We start from the raw sequence: 19950 nt of genomic DNA, 5'->3' as shown, positions 1-19950 counted from the left end.
TCCATTGATGATTTGAACAAAAATAGAAAGAGAAAACTTGGTGTAAAGGGTTTAGCATTTGGATGACTGAGCTAAATTAAGGTGAATTCAGAAATTTAAATTTAATTGAAAACAAAACTAATTACAAATTATCTTTTGGGAGTGGTTTATTGATGAAATCGTACTCGACGAATGTTAAATTTTTTTCCTCTTATAATATTGAAATTGTAATATTGTTTAAAATGTTTTGTAAAAATATATAGAATTAATAATTTAGTAAAATAAAATAAAATTATAAATAATATTAAAAAAAATGAACTTCAAAACAATCTTAAAATAATGCAATATTAATAAAAATAAATACATGGTTCTACATAAGTTATAAAACATACGCATATCATCAAATTTTATAAAAAAAAATTTATGATACTAAAAAATTTCAATAACTATATTATATTTTATTAAATTAATAAATAAGTATCAAACGATTGCGCTAGTAAGATATAGTTATCAAACTTCTTCATTACATTCATATTGATTTTTGATATCGAAATTAAAGCATCTGATTCATCCACTATTTAACAAATCCTTCATAAAAAAACAATCTTTTTAAAAAGCAAAAGATGCAAATAAATTATCATATTTTTTAGTTTTGTATGAATATCACCCTATAACACATGTACTTAATTGCTTTGGTACAAAAAAATCATGATGCAAACAGAGATTTAACTCGATTTAAAGCAAAAGGTATGAAAATCATTATACTTTTCTAAAAAAAATCATAAAGATTATATAAAAATACAATATGATGTTTATTAAAAAAACTAATAATATATAAAATTAAGACAAAAGGTACAAAGAAAAACTCTCCAAGTTTACTTAAAAGTACAAGACAATCCCTTAACTTATTTTTGGCATAAATAAACTCTCACAGTTCTAAAATCGAACAAAAAACCTCCTCCGTCCATGACTTTGACAAACGGACGTAAAATTTCTGATATGGCTCTAACAAAAAAGTTCAAAAGCACCCTTAATTTTTCAAATACTTATCAAATTCATATTTCAATTTTTTTTATTTCACCCTTATAAAAAAATCAAAAATACCCTTAACTTAAAATACCAAAATCCTCTTCTCCACTAATTTTAAAAATAAAATATATAGACATATTTTTCCGGCAACTTCCCCGACCCACCGCTGTTGATCCATTATCGTCTTCCATAGAAGACCAGCAATACCTGGTCTTCTATGGAAACCAAAAATACATGGTCTTTCATGGAAAACCAGCCACTGCTGGTCTTCCTTTAGGGAAGACAGATCGTCTTCTCCAAAGGAAGACGAGCAGTGGCTGGTTTTCCATGGAAGACGAGCTGCTGCTGGTCTTCCATGGAAGAAGAATGGCTTATCTGCAGAAGCAGATGGTGACAGTTTCAGGGTTTCTAATCAAGTTCAGATTAAATTTGATTAAATTAGTTTTTATTTAATCACACTTAATTAGGCTCTACTAATTGAAATTTAATTAATTGAGATTGTTACTTAAAAAAATCAAAAAAAAAATTGTTAATCTGGTGTGCCCGCTATAGTTTGTTTTGGGAGTGTCGGGTTATGGTGGTTCAATTTTTAATTAATTGTTTGGGTGAAATAATACAAAAAGATATATAAATATAAATTTGGTAAGTATATTAAAAATTAAAGGTATTTTTGAATCTTTTATGAGGGTGAAATAATAATAAAAAATGAAATATGAATTCGGTAAGTATTTCAAAAATTAAGTGTGTTTTTGAACTTTTTTCTTAATGCCACGTCACCAGTTTAACGTCTGTTTGTCAAAATCATGGACGGAGAGGGTTTTTTTGTTCGATTTTACAACTGTGACGGTTCATTTGTGCCAAAAATAGTTAAGGGGCTGTCTTGTACACTGAGGTGAACTTGGAGGTTTTTTTTATACCTTTTGCCTAGAATTAATACTATGATTATACTTTTACTAAAAATTGTGCTAAATTAAATGTAATAAGAAGGCCTAATCACTCAAAAACCCCTCACCTTTAAACTTTTTTTCAATTCCACCCCGACGTTGAAAATTTGTTAATTTTACCCATTTTTGAATTTTCCGTTTTCAATTGTACCCCAATATTTTAATTTTTGTTAATTTTTTTACTTAAATGATGAAAGCATTCAATTAATTAAGTCTAAACATGAAATTAAATTCTTTTTTATTCAAAAAAGTACAAATAAGTCCTTTATTTTTAAAAACTAACTAAAAACCATAATCAAATTAACACTAATTTAAATTCTTAATTAATTTAACTAAATTTAAATAAATTTCAAAAATATACAATTAATATATGCGAGACATGGAGAATGTTTTAAACAAATTTCCAAACGCAGAAGACGTTAATTTAATTTTTCAGGGTACAATTGAAACGCAAAAATGCAAAATAGGGTAAAATTGACAAATTTTCAACGTCAGGGTATGATTGAAAAGGGGCTAAAAGGCCGGGGTTTTTTTAAGACATTAGGCCTAATAAGAATATATATTTGCAAACTAGTAATATATAAATTTTATATTACATAACACTTTTATTAAAATAACTAATATATTATTATTATTATTATTATTATTATCATTATATTTTTAGTAAAGTCTAATATTAGTATACATATATAATATTTTAATATATACATGAATATTTTAAAGAATGTCAAAAAATAATTTATATAAGACATGATTGATTAAGAAATATTTTTATATTTAAAGTATTTTATATATATGAGATTTCTTAAAATTATAATGGATATATACCTTTATTAAGATTGGAATATGACTGTCCAAAAATTAAATATAAAATTTAATATGTTTATTTTTTTTTAAAAGTGATATTTATTCTTTTTGAAAGGTACGATCCGTTAGCATCGGAATTTATTTGTACTAAAACAATTAAATATAGGTGTTAATATGTACGTTTTTTTTTTACTACAGATGATGTTTTAAGGACCCAAAAAGTAAGATGGTTTTTTTGTACCTTTTGCTCTTTTAAAAAAGGATGGACAAAACAAATTTTTCAATAAAAAGAAGACAAATAAAATTGTTATATTCCACAAACGATTACATTTTTATTGTTGAAAGATATTTAATCTATTTTTGAATTTTGATTTTCTCAATAAATTAAATCTGTTGTGAGCTCCGTCAGTAAATTTTAATCCATCAAAATAAAAAAAATGGTTATTTATTACTATTTTTACGAAATAAAAACAATATAGAAAATGACTACCATGGCAACCTACATTTATTTGAGAGAGAACAGAGAAATGATATCTCCATGAGAAGGCTACCCACATTCTACAGAAAAATAAAAATCTTAATACCGCCACGTAAACTCATATATCCATCAATATGAGATTTAATTATTCTAAACAGTCGTATTCAAATAAAGAAAGAATTATAAACAGTCATACCCTGCTATATCAGTAATAAGTTTCCTCTCCTGTTATAATAATAACAAAAAAAAAATCATGATATGTAAATATGGAAATATTTAGACTCCCTTGATGGCAGCATTTGCATGCATATCAATCTCACTATTACTATATAATCAATCCATGCCAAAAATAAGAACATTATGGACAAAACAGATATATAGTAAAAGCTTCTTATTACAGCCAGTCGAAGAACAATCAGAAAGGCAAGCACACAAGTTGGTCCCGTGTCGGGGAACAATGAGTCAAAATCTCAAACAATAAGACCTGAAAGCAAAGAGGCTCAAATCTTTTTGCCAAATATATCGAAAAGTCATTGGGACATAACCAATGCTTCTTCTTCTATGTTTAACCAGTTCTCTTGATAATGTGCACTCCACTGTCAGTATCCACGATGTCACTTATCTCACCAACCTTAAGACCAAAGGTTGTATCTTCGAAAGGTTTCTGCATCTGCCCCCGCCCAAATGGACCTGTTATTTACATCTTTTGCTTAGATCAAGAAGAACCGAAAAGTAGAAGAAACTTTTAAAATTAAGATTATCTAAACACTAGCATTAGAATTACATGATGTAACATTTAGACGAGCTATAAGACTTAAAACATGAGAGGAAATAGCGGCAGCAGATAAAACTTCATCTTTCAACTTGCTGTTATTAAACATACTTCTTCTATGGCTCTAATCTTTCTGTTGTTATTGACCATCTACAAGCTTGATGAAAAATATTTTGAACACGGGGGAATAGCTATGTAGTCCATGAGAGATAACAATATAAGTCACTATTAAGAACTGTAGACCTTGTTATTCCACTTAAAATAGCATTTTTGTCTCTTTTGATGTCTGGGGGTAGAAATTATAGCGTTATCTTTTTTAATTGGTTTTTAAGGCATGTGTGCCTAGCAATGCTCTATTCTAACAAAACTTCCTAACCTTCGTGCCCCCTCTCTTCCATAGCTAACGCCTCTTATTCATCAAGTTGATAATTCCTACCATAAATAACTTTTGGTGGCTACTAATGTAAACACACAAGAAGGGCTCAGTGAAATCTCTAGAACCAAAAATGGTATAAGTTTTGATAAATTAGTCTCCACTTAATCTTAAACCTTCTTCATTTTCTAAAAATATCACTCGGAATGATTGTATCCAATCATTCTAACTCCAAATCCGATGAATATATATATTATATATTTATAGAAATATTCCATCAAAGAAGTAATACAACAAGACAAATATGACTGACCACACCTCTTCTGTTTTGCAGAATTATGTCTTGTTTCATACATGCTAAAGAACCAAATGTTTCTGTAATGATTAATAAATAACAAAACGAAATGCTACGTTTGCAAACATTTTTTGCCTGTTTAACTTCAGGTTGATCTTTTTCTTTTATTCTCTACCTGGATGCTTCATCTTATTGTTACAAAAATATCATCATATTGACACTAATTAAGGCACTGATATTTCAATGATCAATTTCACTAGGCAAACAGCTTATGTTGGCAAAGGAAAAGCTAATGAATATAGAAGGAAACTGTCTGTCAAAATTTGACACCAAAGATCCTACCCCTGTTCCTTGAGAAATTAAGAGAGGCTGAAGAATGGTAGCATATGTATAAAGAATACCATGAAGTATTTTTAAACAATTGAGACAATCTCTCTCCATAAATTCTCAAAGCATGTTGTATGTTCTCAATGTCAATAAGGTTTTGAGAATAATAAAGAGACAACTAGACACACAATCTTTTAAATCTAATGTCGATCGAGTTAATGGTAAATTCAATTCAAACAGCAACTATGCTGTTCCTGAACACGAGAATTGACTAAAATAGAATTCGAACCGATTTGAACTCTTGCTAACTTCTTAGGACTTCCCAACACCAGAATGAGCTCATAGCGAATTAACTAAACTCATATCCACTTAGGCTGCATTTCTAATATCATCAACAGTATCAATACTAAAAATTATGTTAAGCAGTTTTCCCCCAAATTTAAATTCATAACTGTAACACCTATAAACCCTAATTACTAAATTAACAGCAAAAACCTAAAAGCAGCACAAAACAAAACTAACCGAGATCGCCGCCGCGTTTAGCTGAGCTACAGTCGGAGGAGCGAGAAGCGATATCCTCAAACTTAGCTTTTCCAGAAACAATGTCATCGCGGTAAGCTTTAAGCTGAGAAACGGCAGCCTCTCTTGTCGTATTCTTAATAACACGGCCTTCTGGATCTTTCCACGACGCCTTTCTTCTAGAACCTTCGTGCTTTATAAGTATGTGCGAAGCCCTAACTTGATTGGCCGATGACGATGACGACATTTTAGACCGTTTTTTAGTGTTTTCTTTTTCTTTTTGATCCTTTTCTTTGCTTTTCCGATCTACGGAGATCGAATCCTTCTTCCTCTTACGATCAGACTCTATTTTTACGATTTTATTTTTGTTAAGAATTTGTGCTGCTCAACTTTTGGTGCTGCTCTGTGACTGTGAGTGGGTTTCTCTCTTCTTAAACGAAACGAGGATGAGGTAGTGCTGTGAAATAATTACTGAAAGTCCATTCGTGAGAGGACACGTCGTAAAGTTAAAATAAAATATTACCGCAAAAGTATGGTTAATTTCACTTTTTAGCACCTCAACTTGTACCATTAACATTTTTAAGCTTTATTCTTTTAGCAATGTACTCATCGAACATGACTTTTTCATACAGAATGGTCTGACTATATACCAATGAGATTAAAAACAAATTACCTATTTGAACTTTAATAATACGATGAACACGGTTAAGATTTGAACCATTTGATTTTTATAGAAACACAATCAGATGACGAATTAATTTGTTTGATCAAATATTTCAGAGATTTAATTGACATGTTGCTGTGAAATTGATGGTGTGAACTATAATTGTTTTAAATATATAAAATCTAAAAAGTTTGTGGATAGAAATCCAAAAAATTGAAATACTTCATCCGTTAATATCTTCATTACTGTCAATCTTTACCTTACAAACAACTTCACCACGACATCTGCTGGTCGATGCCATCCTCCGCTCGCCGTCGCCCTTGATATCAGCACTATCTCGCCGCCGCCGCTCGTCCTCACCTAGAAATTAGATTTAAGAAATAGCATAAAACCAAATCCCATGTTTTTTTAATTATTTTTTTAGACAATATTTATTCATATTATATACGAAATATATATAAAATTAAATAATTATGTAGGTATATTATTTGGATTATAAACAAAATTTGTAGTATTAACTATATACATACCATCTTTTCTATATTAAAAATTCAAATTTTTTAAAATATATTTTTTAAAATTGTATTTTGATAATTATTTTTGAGATTAATTGTATGAGAAAATTACACAGATTACTGGTTTAGACTATTTTATTTTGAATTTTACTGGAGCAAAAGTTTATTTTGAATTATACTATTACTAATTTTTTAATTTAAATTTAATGATTTTGCTTTGCACAAATATACTTTTGAAATTAGCAAAATACAACTATCTAAAATAATAACCTCCCATTATTCTCTCATTATTGGCAACCTCTCATAATTGATTTGCATGTTTCCATTTATCTTAGATTTTTCATAGATTTTTGCCATATTTCTCTCCATTACTCCATTAACCAAATCTTTCCATTTTATTTTAATTGTTCTTTTTCCTTTTCCTCCAACCATTTTTTCTTTTCTTATGGCGGTCCGCATCTCTTTCTCATTTGGCGATCTCTTCCCTTCTCGGCTCTCCTCTCTCCACCAGCAGTCTCTTCATCTACGCTCCGGCAGCCATCCACTCATCGCCAACCATTCGTGCCATCCCCAAGTACAACAGCAACTCCATATTCTTTGTTTTTCTCAACGGCAGTGACGACGGCTCCGATAGTTTTAAAGAAGAGAGATGGTTCGTTGTTTACAACAACAAGATGAAATTAAAAGTGCTATTTTTTCTTTAACAACATGGAGTTTTTGTATTTCTTGTGTTTGATTTTTTTTGTATTCTCTGTTCATTTTGAATCTGATGTAATCGTTGTAATTTATGTCCGCGAAATATTTTTGTATTTTATGGCTTGATTTTCTAGTTGGTTAACTAATGGTTTATTAATAATATCCTAATAGTTAACTGCATGTTAACTTCATGTTAATTTGTATTTTATGTTTTTAATTATTCGAAAATAATTAGGTTAACTAAATGTTTTCTAATGGTTAATTAATAGTTAACTAACTTTATATGATTTTTTTATATAAAACATGAATATATATTGATAATTACTTTTTTAATTACAGTTAACTAATATGTGACTAATAGTTAACTAACAGTTATTTTTATACGTATGATTATTTTTAAAATAATTGAAATTTGATGTTCAGTTATTTTTTTTGTTATATTTGAATAAATTTTAAAATAATTAGTAGGTAATTATATATTTTCTAACGGTTAACTATTAATTAACTATATTTGTGTTGGTTATCTAAAACATGAATACATAATGTTAATTATTTTTTTTATTAGTTAAAGTTAACTAATAAGTGACTACTGGTTAACTCACAGTTAACTAATTTAGTGTACTGTTAATTTTAGGATATATTATTGTTAGATTTATCTAAAAATGATTTTATGATGTTAATAGTTTTTTTTTAAATTTAATTTATTAATGGTTAACTACATGTAAACTGACAGTATATCGGTTTTGTTTTTACAAATAAATGAATTTATATTGTGTATTCATATTTGTTGATTGTTTATGATAAGTTGATGAATTTCTCGCTGGAATTTTTTTTGTTTCTCAAATGCTTGTTGTTTTTATTTTTTTAATTTCCCTTTTGCCGTTTATAGCATATAATTCAAATTATCAGTTACTGTAATTAAGGATTATTAAAGATTTTTGAATATTACTTGCTATATATATATATATATATGATTTGAGATTTTGTAGGAGATTTTGATTTTTGTAACCACTTCCTTCCTTTTTTATAGTTGACAGTAATCCTCAAATATTATAAAGTTATTTGTGCAATTTAGAAACTTAAAAAATATGTCATCAACTGTTTTTTGGTCAACAGTAAAAATCTAATTAAATATAATCATGTAGGGTACTTATTTAAAGAAGCCTAATTGTATTTTGTAAATATTTCTTATTTCCTATTATCGATTAAACACTCTTTTGTTAACGGGCTTGTGGGTTTGTTGTTTGTTGGGCTGATCCGCCCGGATTACCATGTAACAATATTCTGAGACAAAGTTTCCGGCAAACAATGAGTGAGAGAGATGGCTTTCTCTCTTACTAATTTCTCCTTTACAACAGTTGCATTACTACTCATAATTTCATCATCAATAATCAATCAACCCGCGTTTTCAATTCGGATCCCTGAACGGATCTCCACTCCATCCAGAGACCAATCGGATCATTCCAATCAGCCTGTCAAAACAGCAGTCTTCGCTCTCGGTAGTTTCTGGAGATCCGAAGCAATATTTGGATGCTTAAATGGTGTTATCCGAACAACTGCTGGATATTCCGGCGGATCTAAATCTAACCCAGAATATCGAAGCTTAGGCGATCACGCCGAGTCCGTACAGGTACCTCCTCATTATGAATTAACGAATTCATTTTTTCACTGCTAATAATATTACTGTTCCTAGTAAAAAATTATTTATTTTAACTGAATTGCAGGTAGAATATGATCCAAGAGTAATCAGTTATAGGCAAATACTTGATGTGTTTTGGTCAAGTCATGATTCAAGGCAGGTTTTTGGTCAAGGTCCTGATGTAGGTAATCAGTACAGGTAAACAAGATTATAGTATTTAATGGTTTTCTTTTTTCTTTTTGTTTTAGAATGGATAATTAGATTGTTTTTTTTAAATTTGAAATGCGAATTGTGTGGTTGTATGTTAATTAAGATTAAAAATGCAGGTCAATTATATTTACTAATGGATCTGATGAATCGAGATTGGCGGCTGTTAGTAAAGAGAATGAGCAATTGAAGTCCAGGAGTAGTGTTGTTACTACTCAAATTCAACAATTCATTGCATTTTATCCTGCGGAACCTGAACATCAGGTTTCTTTGAACTTTGTGTTTCTCCGGTTTTGTTATATGTTGGTTTCGACTGATGATTATTTTATAGATAATAGTAGACAGAGATTTCCTCATTAGCATGTATAATTAACCAATTTGAACCATGAGTTTTTGGGTAGATTTGCATGGATATTTATGGTTAGATCCTATTGGAAAGTGAATATTGTGGCTATATAGCTATGTGTCTGTCTAGTATTGATATGGGAGAATCTGGTGTGTGTTAACATTTTCAATGAAATGAAAGTTAGATAATTCGGAATGAGCTAAACTTGATAAATGACCTCCATTTGAAAAATGAGTTGAGTTAGACATTGTCCCTCTAGTGAGAAATTCAGAAATCATTATTACAATAAATTTACAAGTTAGTCTCATGATATTATATGCACTTGTGTATAGTACCTGAAGACTATTATGTGTTGAAACATATCTTTTTCTGGTTTCATATACTCAAAGCAATTCCTGCTTTAGATGACTTCTTCAACTTGGACTACTGAATTGACAATAATTTGGTCATTGTTATGGTTTCAGTCTTATGCATCACGCATTAAGGCACGAATCCTGAATCGTAAAGGATAATAAAATTGTACTCTAGCAAGTTTTGTACTTGAATTTCTGTTTGATATATGCATCAACAGAGGTTGTGCTAAGCTAGATATATTTATATAATTCAGTAGGATGTTATTATGTATGTTATTGTACTTTTAGTTTTAACTTTTAACTATTAAGCTATTTCTGTAATGATTACAATTATATGTATGTAAAGTTAGGTTTACACTTAGAGAAATTGGCGACTTCTTGATGTATACATGTAAAGTTAGTTTGGAATAAGACTTAGTTTAGCTGAGATGTTGTCAGGGACATAGTGGCGCTGGTAGACAAAGAATGAAAATTCCTAGAACATCTAAGAGATGTCTCCTATCTTCTAATGGATTTCATATGCATGTAACTGTCCTACATGATAACTCTTCACTGAGAACAAATTTCAGTCCTGAAGAATTTCTTCCTTAAAAGAGAACAGTAAAATAAACTCTCACTCCTGCCAAAATGGAGAAGCAAAAGTCAAGAATTAAATCTAAAGAGTCAATCCAACGAACGATGTTGATTTTCGTCTTCTACCAAACATGATCATGTTAATATTGAATCAAATCTAATGGTCAATCCAATTGATAGCACTCTTTTATGTAGGTGGTATGAAAATGTTATTTCTGAGCCTTATAACCTGTAAAGTATTTATTAGAGCTATAGAAGCGTCTTAGTAAACTTCCAACTTCTGTTATTTCTACACCAACTTCACATTGCAAAACCATAATCTAGGGTGTCATCCTCCTTTTTCTCTTGTGGTGCATATGCATGCATGGATAATCAGTTCTGTTAATATCTCAACTTTTTTTATAGGATCTCGCACGATTGCAAGTATAAAAATATAGTGAAATCTTTGATTCCTTGTCCACTAATGATAGGATTGACTCTTATTCCAAGAATTGCAGATTGTTCTTAGCTCCGAAAATTACATACTTGTCCTTACTGTGGCAACTGTTGAATTTTTAACATTTGGTTGCAGAAATTTGAGCTGAAGCGAAGACCATTTCTTCTTCAGCTGATGGGGAACTTGCCAGAAGAGGAGCTTGAAAAGTCTAGTTTGGCAGCTAAGCTAAATGGTTATGCGGTGGAGCTCTGTCCTCCTAAGATTCAAAGCCAGATTGAAGCAAAGATCAGCGATATTGTTAGGAAAGGTTGGCCTGTCCTGAGAGATGTGTAGTTGGCTTTTAGAGTACAATTTTGTTGGAAAAATGTTTCAGTTGGCAAAGCGGTTCCTTCAAGTGCACCGTTAATGATATTGACTATGTCATGCTGCTGAGGTCATAGCAAACGGATGATAAAAGCGGACAGACTCTGGGTACACTCTTAGAACTCAATACTCTTTCGTTGCTCAAGTAGCCACAGCTTGTGTTGTTTATTCAGATGAATTTATTCTTTGACTGCTATAATTGAATTCTTTTGTTCATATTACTTATTTATGTTAGCGCAATTATTTGACGTGACTAATGAAATTTTGTCAGTGAATAAATTTCTCTGTTCTTTGTGTTCCTTAAGAAGCAACCAATGAATCTTTGTGAAATAACAGTTCGTGTTGGACAGAGTTGCTGTATGAAATAAATGTTTGAAATCTCAATATAATGTAAATTGATCCTCACATCCATTTTGATGAGGAAGAAATGTTTTCACTTGTTAACAGTGTTGGTTTGTGAAATAAATGCTTGAAATAACAAGATTATTTGTCACACAATTTCAATTCAAGTCCAATTGACATGTTGCTTCAGTTGTAAAAGGTAAAGTTTAATTGGAAGCTGCTACAATTTGTTGGTTGTCTTCTCATTATCAATGTTTTATACAAAATCAACTAGGGACTGTGTCTGCTCGTTACAACGACTGATATTACTGTTTTATTATTCTATTGACAGATTTTCTCTATACATTTTCTTTTAATAATTTTAATAAATAAAATATTATTTTACTTTTTTACATAATATTTCTAGACTTTTCTTATGATTTACAAAAATCAAAGTCACTATACAAATATTGCCTAATCTCGGATTATGATTATGAAGGCGGATACATAATTAAGAGAGCCTTTTTAGGAGGTGCCCTATAATTTTATATGTTTAAAGGTCATACATCATAACTATTAATCAATGAATGCCAATATGATAAGATTATAGGGACATTTTAATAATTTTGTCTTTAATTGACACTTTTTTATGTAATAAAATAATTGGTTATTTTTTCTATTTTTATAAAATGTAGAGAGTATTGGTCTTAATTTGTAAACAAACATTTAAAATAGTTATAGCTCGTTTCCTATCGTCTTGACATTATAGAATTAAAAATATTTGACCTTATAATTTTTAAAAATCCAGCTACTATCATTTTCATTTCTATTCAAGTTCCAACTAAGAATTCTACACTAAATCACACCAATAACAAGAATTCAAATAATAATAATAAAAGAATGCCAACATCAAAGAACAAGAAGCAAAGTATGCACAATTTAGAGTTTGATTTATGGGAGACATTTTGGATATTTTACAAGGAATGTGTTGGAACTTGAATGTGTACACACAAAACATATTAAACACAAAATTTAGTATTGGCTTCATTTTCTTCTTACTTTCCTCTCTACCCAACATGTATAGCATTAAGAAGAAGAGAAGATAATTAATACATAATGAAGGTACCCCTTAGGTACATGATCATCCTTGCCCTACAACTCTAAGTCACCCCCACCCACTTTTTATTAATATTGTGGTGATCCTCATCTCATCTACCCTTTATCATCATTCTAAAACCTAAACTAATCTTGTGAGGAAAATGACAAGAAAAAACAAGTGACCCTTCATCCAAGAATATAACTTGTTATTTCCCCAATAAGCTCCACACATAATTAGCAAGTTTATTCTATTTTCCTCAACTACCAAAAGTGTAGCCAAAAAATTTAGTCCGTAGCAAATTTTAATATAAAAACTAATTAATAAATATTTTTCATACAAATTAACGAGTGAAAAGTTCAAAATTAAAACTTTTTCGTTAAATAAGCTTGCAGTTTCTACCAAGGTGAACACACGGATCTGTCCACGCATAGCTCCGTCACTGAAGGCATCTTTAACTTCTACATATGATAATAGAAAGTGGAGACATATTCTGAAGTTTGAAGTTTTTATGTAATGATATTCTGAAGTTCGAAGTTTTTATGTTCATTTTGTTATACAAGAGAGACACTCATCTTTTGATTCATCTTCATTCGAATTTTAAATGAGGTGTTCGTGCTAGATTCATTAAAAAATTATAGTGTTCATGTACGGTTCGTATTCGATTCATTAAAAAATTATAATGTTCATGTACGGTTCGAGTTTAAATGAACGAATACAAACTTAACTTATTTAATAGCTAATGAACACAAACTGAATACAAACGAAGCATAAATTCAATTTTAGGGTTAAGAGACTTTTGGTATAATAGGAGTAAACATATACATAACTTTTAAAATCATATAACTCATTTATTTTCTTTTAACAAAACTACGAAGTTTTACTTAAAATTATAGTTTAATAAATTAAAAGAATTTTTATATTTTATTTACATACGAGCTAGTTATAAATTCTTTATCAAACATATGTACGAGCAAGTTCACGAACTCTTAATTGAGCTTATATTTTAGCACGCTTATTAACAATAGATCGAACTCATATACGAGTCCGTTCACGAACAGTTAAATAAATTTATGCACGAGTTCATGAATGTAACGAGCCGAACATTACAATGTTCATGTTTAACTTGTTTAAATAAATAAACATAAAATTAAAATCGAGCTCGATTTATTTAAAATGCGAACGAACACATACCAAACTCTTTTGAAACAGAATGCCGTATCATTTGTGAGCAATTAAGTTCGTTTACAGCCCTAGAAGACAACAAAAACTAACTGGTGATCGACTGCCAGAGAGAGCAGCCTTTGCACATTTTTTTTTGTATATTTAATTTAGTGATAAATAATATAATAGTTTGATAATAATGTCTTTTTGAAATCAATAACACTGCAAAGGACTTAAAATTTGTAGCAACCTTTAAATGTTTATCTAATTAGCCATGCTGCTTAGAAGAATATGAGAGTGCTATATATTAGTACTATATTTCATGTTTATATGACATATCACACTGTGTTGACATGTGACCTTTGTCTCCCATTTCGATCTTAATTATTATTATACTTAGCTCTCATCACCTTTATTTTGTTTATCATCATTTTTCAATTGCTTAATAAATAGCAAATTAAACGGCAATGTGTAGAACATTGAGTCCCACTTCAACATTAAATAAATACTTCATTTAAAAATATAATTATGGACAAGAATTATGCAATCATTTGGTTGGATTACTATGCAATAATATGCTGAAACTATATAATACAAAATTATATATATAGTTTCAACATAATATACGTAAATAATTCAATGAAGTATTCCATTATTTTATTAATTAAGTAGGGACATGTCTCCTTTTTAAAACATTGTTACAATGTGTACCTTAATTAATAAGAAATATATAAAAGCACGGATGGGGGACATGCAAATTTACTGAATAATCCTTTTCAGTTTATTATAAATAATAATTTTATAGTCATTAACTAATTGGTTATTTAATTAATCACTATTATAATTAAAGTCCTAATTAGAATAGGTAACTAAATTATCTACAATTTAATTTTTAGTATGTAAAAAATAACTAAATTGTCTCCAAATTAGTAGAAATACCATGGTTGTCAAACCCGAACCGGACCGGCCGGTTCGACCGGAAAACCCTCGAAGCGGTCATATCAACGGTTCGGGTTGCACTAAAAACCCTTATAATTACAAACCCGCGGTTTTTTAATCGAACCGGCCGGATAACCGCTGAATTGGACCAATTAACCGGTCCAATAACCGGAAAACCCGATCCGGTTCGGTCAATCACTTAAAAACCCAAGCCCTTATTAAAAAAAAATAAGGAATTTAAATGTCATTGCTGGAATTTGAGCCTTGGTTGTTTAGTATTTTTAGTGGAAGTATTCAATACCACCAAGCTAACTTAGTATTTGTGTCTATGTTTCTTATTATATAATATATATATATGATTATTAATAGTTATAATTTTTTATTTTTTTATTTTTATAATACGGGTTTAATTCCGGTTGAACCCCGGTTGAACCCCGGTTGAACCTTTAACCCTTGACCCTCTAGTCTCACCGGTTTTATCACCGGGCCGGGTTTGACAACCATGAAAAATACCTATCTATTAGTTTGATTGAACTACAAAATTAAAATATTGTATTTGGTCAATATATTATTATTTAAATTTCTATCTTATTATTTTTAAAGATATTATTAATAAAATTAAGTTAATTATTTAATTATGGTTATTATAAAACCAAAAGAAGAATAAATTCAGTATGAAAAAAAAAATTAATAACCGAATATATTATATTTACTTTTATAAAATTTTTATACTAATTTAATATTAGTTATAAATAAAAAAATTGATATAATTATAATAAATTTATTAATATGTTCATTGAGAAGTTACGTTACGAGCCACATGCATAGCACGTAATGCGAAACTAGTTAATAAGAAATGGATGCTTAAAAAAAAGATCGGCATCATCTTTTAATAATTCAATACTTTTTTCATATGACTAATAATATAATTCTAGTCAACTGAAGAGTTCTAGCAAGTTGCAGACGTCTCTTGACTAATCTAATTTTATTTATTCCTAAAAATTCAATCAACTAGTAATTAATTAGTCTGAATTGATCAAAATAATAAATAGCCTCTATGCAATACATTTGACTTTAACATTATTTAAGCTTCATTTGGCATATAAATTTTTTATCACACTAAAAAAAGTTGTTTGCTCAAATAATGCAAACCAGCATGGACAAATCAACTATATATTAAAATTTAAACCATTAGATCAAGAAACAATAATTTAAGTATTATATGTTGTAACAAGAGATACATAAAATAGGTAACCTAATATGCATATTTGAGATGCACATATATATGTAAAATCTATTGATTAATGCAAAAAACTAACGAACATTTTTAAACTTGATTTATAACTTTTTGGACATTTCATTCATGATTTGTGTTTAATTATAATGAAATGATCTTGCAAATTCCAACTTATTCACGGGTTGATCATCAAGTCATGTTATTGTTTTTGGTTGCTTATAGATAAATGGAGACAAATTAATACTACTACATATACCAATCACTTGACAAAGCCATCTTCTGCACGACATGACCTATTAATATGTTTCTTTCTTTCTTTCTTTCTTCTGTTTTGTAGAAATAAATTAATTGTTAAATTAAATACGATATTTATATATAGGTAAAGTAAAACTATCTATCCACAAATTTAATATTCTTTTAAATATATTTATGACTCGTTTGCAACTGATCGTGCGTAAGGTTATATATATGCCATATAGGATAAATTTTGTACACGTAGATACAAAATATTGCGTTACATCAGCTCAAAATAGGTTACGAGTATATTTGACAAAAATCTGAAAAATGATCGGTCAAACTAGAAAAATTAAAAGATCATGATATATTTGGTAAAAATATAAAGTTGAAGGTTAAGTATATGTTGTCTTATATGTAGGGGTGTGCAAAATCGAATCAAAACCGAACCAAAAAATTATATTTGGTTCTGTTTAAGATTTTCGGTTGGTCGGTTTGGTTCGGTTTTGAATATATAAAAGTTTCAGGCAGTTAAACATGTAAATCGAAAGACATATTGAACCAAAAAAAATAGATCGAACCGACCAGCTCGGTTTGGTTTGAAAAATATTTTTCTCTGAAAATTTCGGTTCAATTCGATTTTTAGAAAAAGCAAAAATTTAATTTGATTCAATTTGGTTCGAACCAATTGTACACCCCTAATATAAATAGTATTGTAAACCTTCATCTTATCTGAATATTAAATTCGTTTGAAATTAAAGACTAACTCATTATCTTAGAGTTTTGACATGGAAGTGATGTGATGTGAACAATAGACTATTGATCAAGACAAAATGATTTTCTATACGGATAATGTTATAGAAATTTATAAATTATATCTATTATTTAATTTAATTATGAATTTTAGAACATCTCAACTATATATAATTTTTTTTATTTTCTCTCAATTTAATACACGAGATCATAATATGATGATGTGGCTGTCAAAAATAATGTCAACCTCAGCAAAATCACACCAATAAACGATTATCACATCATCATATGTAAAATGAAACTTTATATATACAATTAAGACATTTTAAAGTTCGCGATTAAATAAAAAAAATAAATATAATTTATAAATTTATTTAATATTATTCATTTCTTATATTCACAACTGAATATTTTGTTAAATATATTTTCAAATCTTAATATAAACGTTCATGTTGATTTTGTAAATTGGAATAAATACATCCAAAATTTAAATTGTACTATTATTTGTATAAGTTTCTGATTTAATAAGTGAATGTTTTACACAATGTATCACTAATTTAAGCTTAAAAAGAGCTATTTAGGTTAAAACGAGAAATACGTATTTAAAAATTGGTGTAAATTGAGAGTTGATAAATTTATCTCACTTTGTAAAATTGACGGAGCAAAGTATTTAAATTATATTTTTTAAATATATTTGAAGAAATGATAAAAATATATATATAAATACAAAAAAGCATTTTGCCTTTGATTTAAGATGCTTTGATGTCCAGTCAATTACTAAATAAACAAATTTCAACTTAGAAGAATTAGTTCTCAATTTAATCCAAAATATAGATATAACTGAATATATTATAAAAGATACATATTAAATTTTAATTTAAAGAATTGAATTTTAATTTTTTTAGACATAATATGGGTTGGATTTTACAATTGGAGGATTTGATTGTAAGTTCTCTCAAAAATTTATGGGAAACGTTTTACAAATGAAACTTAACTGCAAACATTCATTAAATTTTAAAATAAGTAAATTTACTTCTAATGTTTACTTTTTACCTTTACCTGTGCATTTGTTTTTTAAAAAATTACTATTAAAAATAAGAAAAGAAATGCTCTCACCACCTTATCAAAAAGAGAATTAAAGTTTGAAAAATTCAGCAAAAGGGACAATTCATTCTATAACTCTCGCATGTGACTGTGAAGAAAACGGCGACGTTTCTATTCCAACTAAGATCAATCAAAATCCACCTCAGACTATCTTAATACCCAATGATGTTAATATAACCATCCACGTGTAATTTATGCATTGAAATTTCAAAGATTTATTTTCTAACATTTTCCTAAAATATTTGACCGTTGATTTCACAATTCACAATAACCAAATATGAAACTTATGCATTTTCTTTTCCCTCCAACACAGAAAAGCTAGCAGAACACTTGAAAGAAACTGAACATTGAAGAATTTGAATTTGAATCCAGAATTTGAAGAACAGAGCCTATGGCAGCTTCTCATTATTATCAATCTTTGAAAAAACAATTACACCATAAAGAAAAATCGAGAATTGACAGTATATGATGATCACTAGGCTAAAACAATGGTGAGTAATAACTGAGTTGCAGTTAGGGTTATAAGAACATGAAAATCTATAAATATAACAATAATTTCATCTTATAACCGCCGCTAAAGAGCGAAAAACAACTTCTTCACACGGAATTGTAATACCCATATCATGTTTAAATCCGTACTCTTCTTCAGCTCTCTGCAGCAGATTCTGAAACTCAGGATGATCCAGCCATGACAGTGGAACAATGTATCTGCTTCTATTTTCGCCCACGTACACCGCAAAATGACCCTTGGGCACATCATAAGGAAGATCTTGATGATGATCAAACCCGTTTTTCTTACCAAAACTCGAACATCTTTTAAGAATCTGTTTCAAAGCTGCTGCAGTCTGAGGACTCGTGTTTGATTTTCTTATAGCCATGTATGACTCTAAAGTAGTTAATTGTATGATTGAAATGGAGTTGGCTAGAGAAGAGAGAATTAACTAAAATTTGAATGATTGAAATGGAGTTGGGTGGAGAAGTATTTATGGGGAGAAAAATGAAGTTAGGTTTAGGGTTTTGAAACAAAGACATGTGAGATGTTAGGAATGAGAGCAAAGGATAGAAGAAATGTAATAAAAAAGGAGTTCCAAAGGAGATGGGGGTTGTTGCCCCCTTCTAAGACATCAATGAGACACTCTTTCTCTCCTTAGTTTTCCAACTTTTGTCTTTGATAATGTCATTGATTGGACCCTTTTTGAGTTCTATGGTTGTAAATATATTTCTTTGGTTTACTAATATTTGTTGTCCCTATTGTGTCTTTTCTTGCAAAACATTTTATCCAATCCACCCACGTTTCTTCATTTTTATTTCTCATAATATTATCTTTTTTTTAGTATTGAACATTTCTTATCTATTTTGAAATTACCTTATATTTATATGTATTTATTAGGCTAATCCCCTAAAAAAACCCTCACCTTTCAACCCCCTTTCATTTGCACCCTCACCTTTTAAAATCTCCAATTTTACCCAAATTTCCACCTTTTATTTTCAATTGTACCATAAAAATATTAAATTAGCTCTTTTTCACTATAAAAAAGTTCAAATCAATAATTTATATTTTAATTCATATTCTAAATAGTTCTCAATGTTTAAATTTCAACAATAAAACCATATTTTCTAAAATTTTAAAAGTTAAATTTTTTTATATAAAATATAAATCAATTAAAAATATCATTAAATATGGTTTTGTTGTTGAAATTTAAACATTAAGAACTATTTAGAACATGAATTAAAATATAAAGTATCGATTTCAACTTTTTTTTAGTGACAAAAGCCCAATTTAATAC

The 19950-nt window shown here is 29.0% G+C and overlaps 3 protein-coding genes across 3 annotated transcripts; 1 reads left to right on the top strand and 2 right to left on the bottom strand.

Annotated features, from left to right (window-relative positions):
• Positions 1–3595: 3595 nt before the first annotated feature.
• LOC126677320 (peptidyl-prolyl cis-trans isomerase Pin1) lies at positions 3596–5965 on the bottom strand. Its single transcript, XM_050371883.2, has 2 exons — positions 5527–5965; positions 3596–3927 (listed from the first exon to the last, which is right to left on the bottom strand). The coding sequence occupies exons 1-2, from the start codon at positions 5768–5770 to the stop codon at positions 3803–3805; spliced, it is 369 nt and encodes a 122-aa protein (XP_050227840.1). The 5' UTR covers positions 5771–5965; the 3' UTR covers positions 3596–3802.
• A 2685-nt stretch (positions 5966–8650) lies between these two features.
• On the top strand, positions 8651–11531 carry LOC126677317 (peptide methionine sulfoxide reductase A5). The gene is made up of 4 exons (XM_050371880.2): positions 8651–9028; positions 9123–9235; positions 9364–9508; positions 11088–11531. The coding sequence occupies exons 1-4, from the start codon at positions 8720–8722 to the stop codon at positions 11283–11285; spliced, it is 765 nt and encodes a 254-aa protein (XP_050227837.1). The 5' UTR covers positions 8651–8719; the 3' UTR covers positions 11286–11531.
• Positions 11532–18537: 7006 nt separating this feature from the next.
• Positions 18538–19330, bottom strand: LOC126677321 (auxin-responsive protein SAUR50-like). The gene has a single exon (XM_050371884.2). The coding sequence runs from the start codon at positions 19039–19041 to the stop codon at positions 18721–18723; it is 321 nt and encodes a 106-aa protein (XP_050227841.1). The 5' UTR covers positions 19042–19330; the 3' UTR covers positions 18538–18720.
• Between the last annotated feature and the right edge of the window lie 620 nt (positions 19331–19950).

The sequence above is a fragment of the Mercurialis annua genome, linkage group LG4 (assembly GCF_937616625.2).
Source record: "Mercurialis annua linkage group LG4, ddMerAnnu1.2, whole genome shotgun sequence".
NCBI classification, from domain to species: domain Eukaryota; kingdom Viridiplantae; phylum Streptophyta; class Magnoliopsida; order Malpighiales; family Euphorbiaceae; genus Mercurialis; species Mercurialis annua.
The sequence above is the reverse complement of the archived record's forward strand: the minus strand, read 5'-3'. Positions and strand labels throughout refer to the sequence as shown.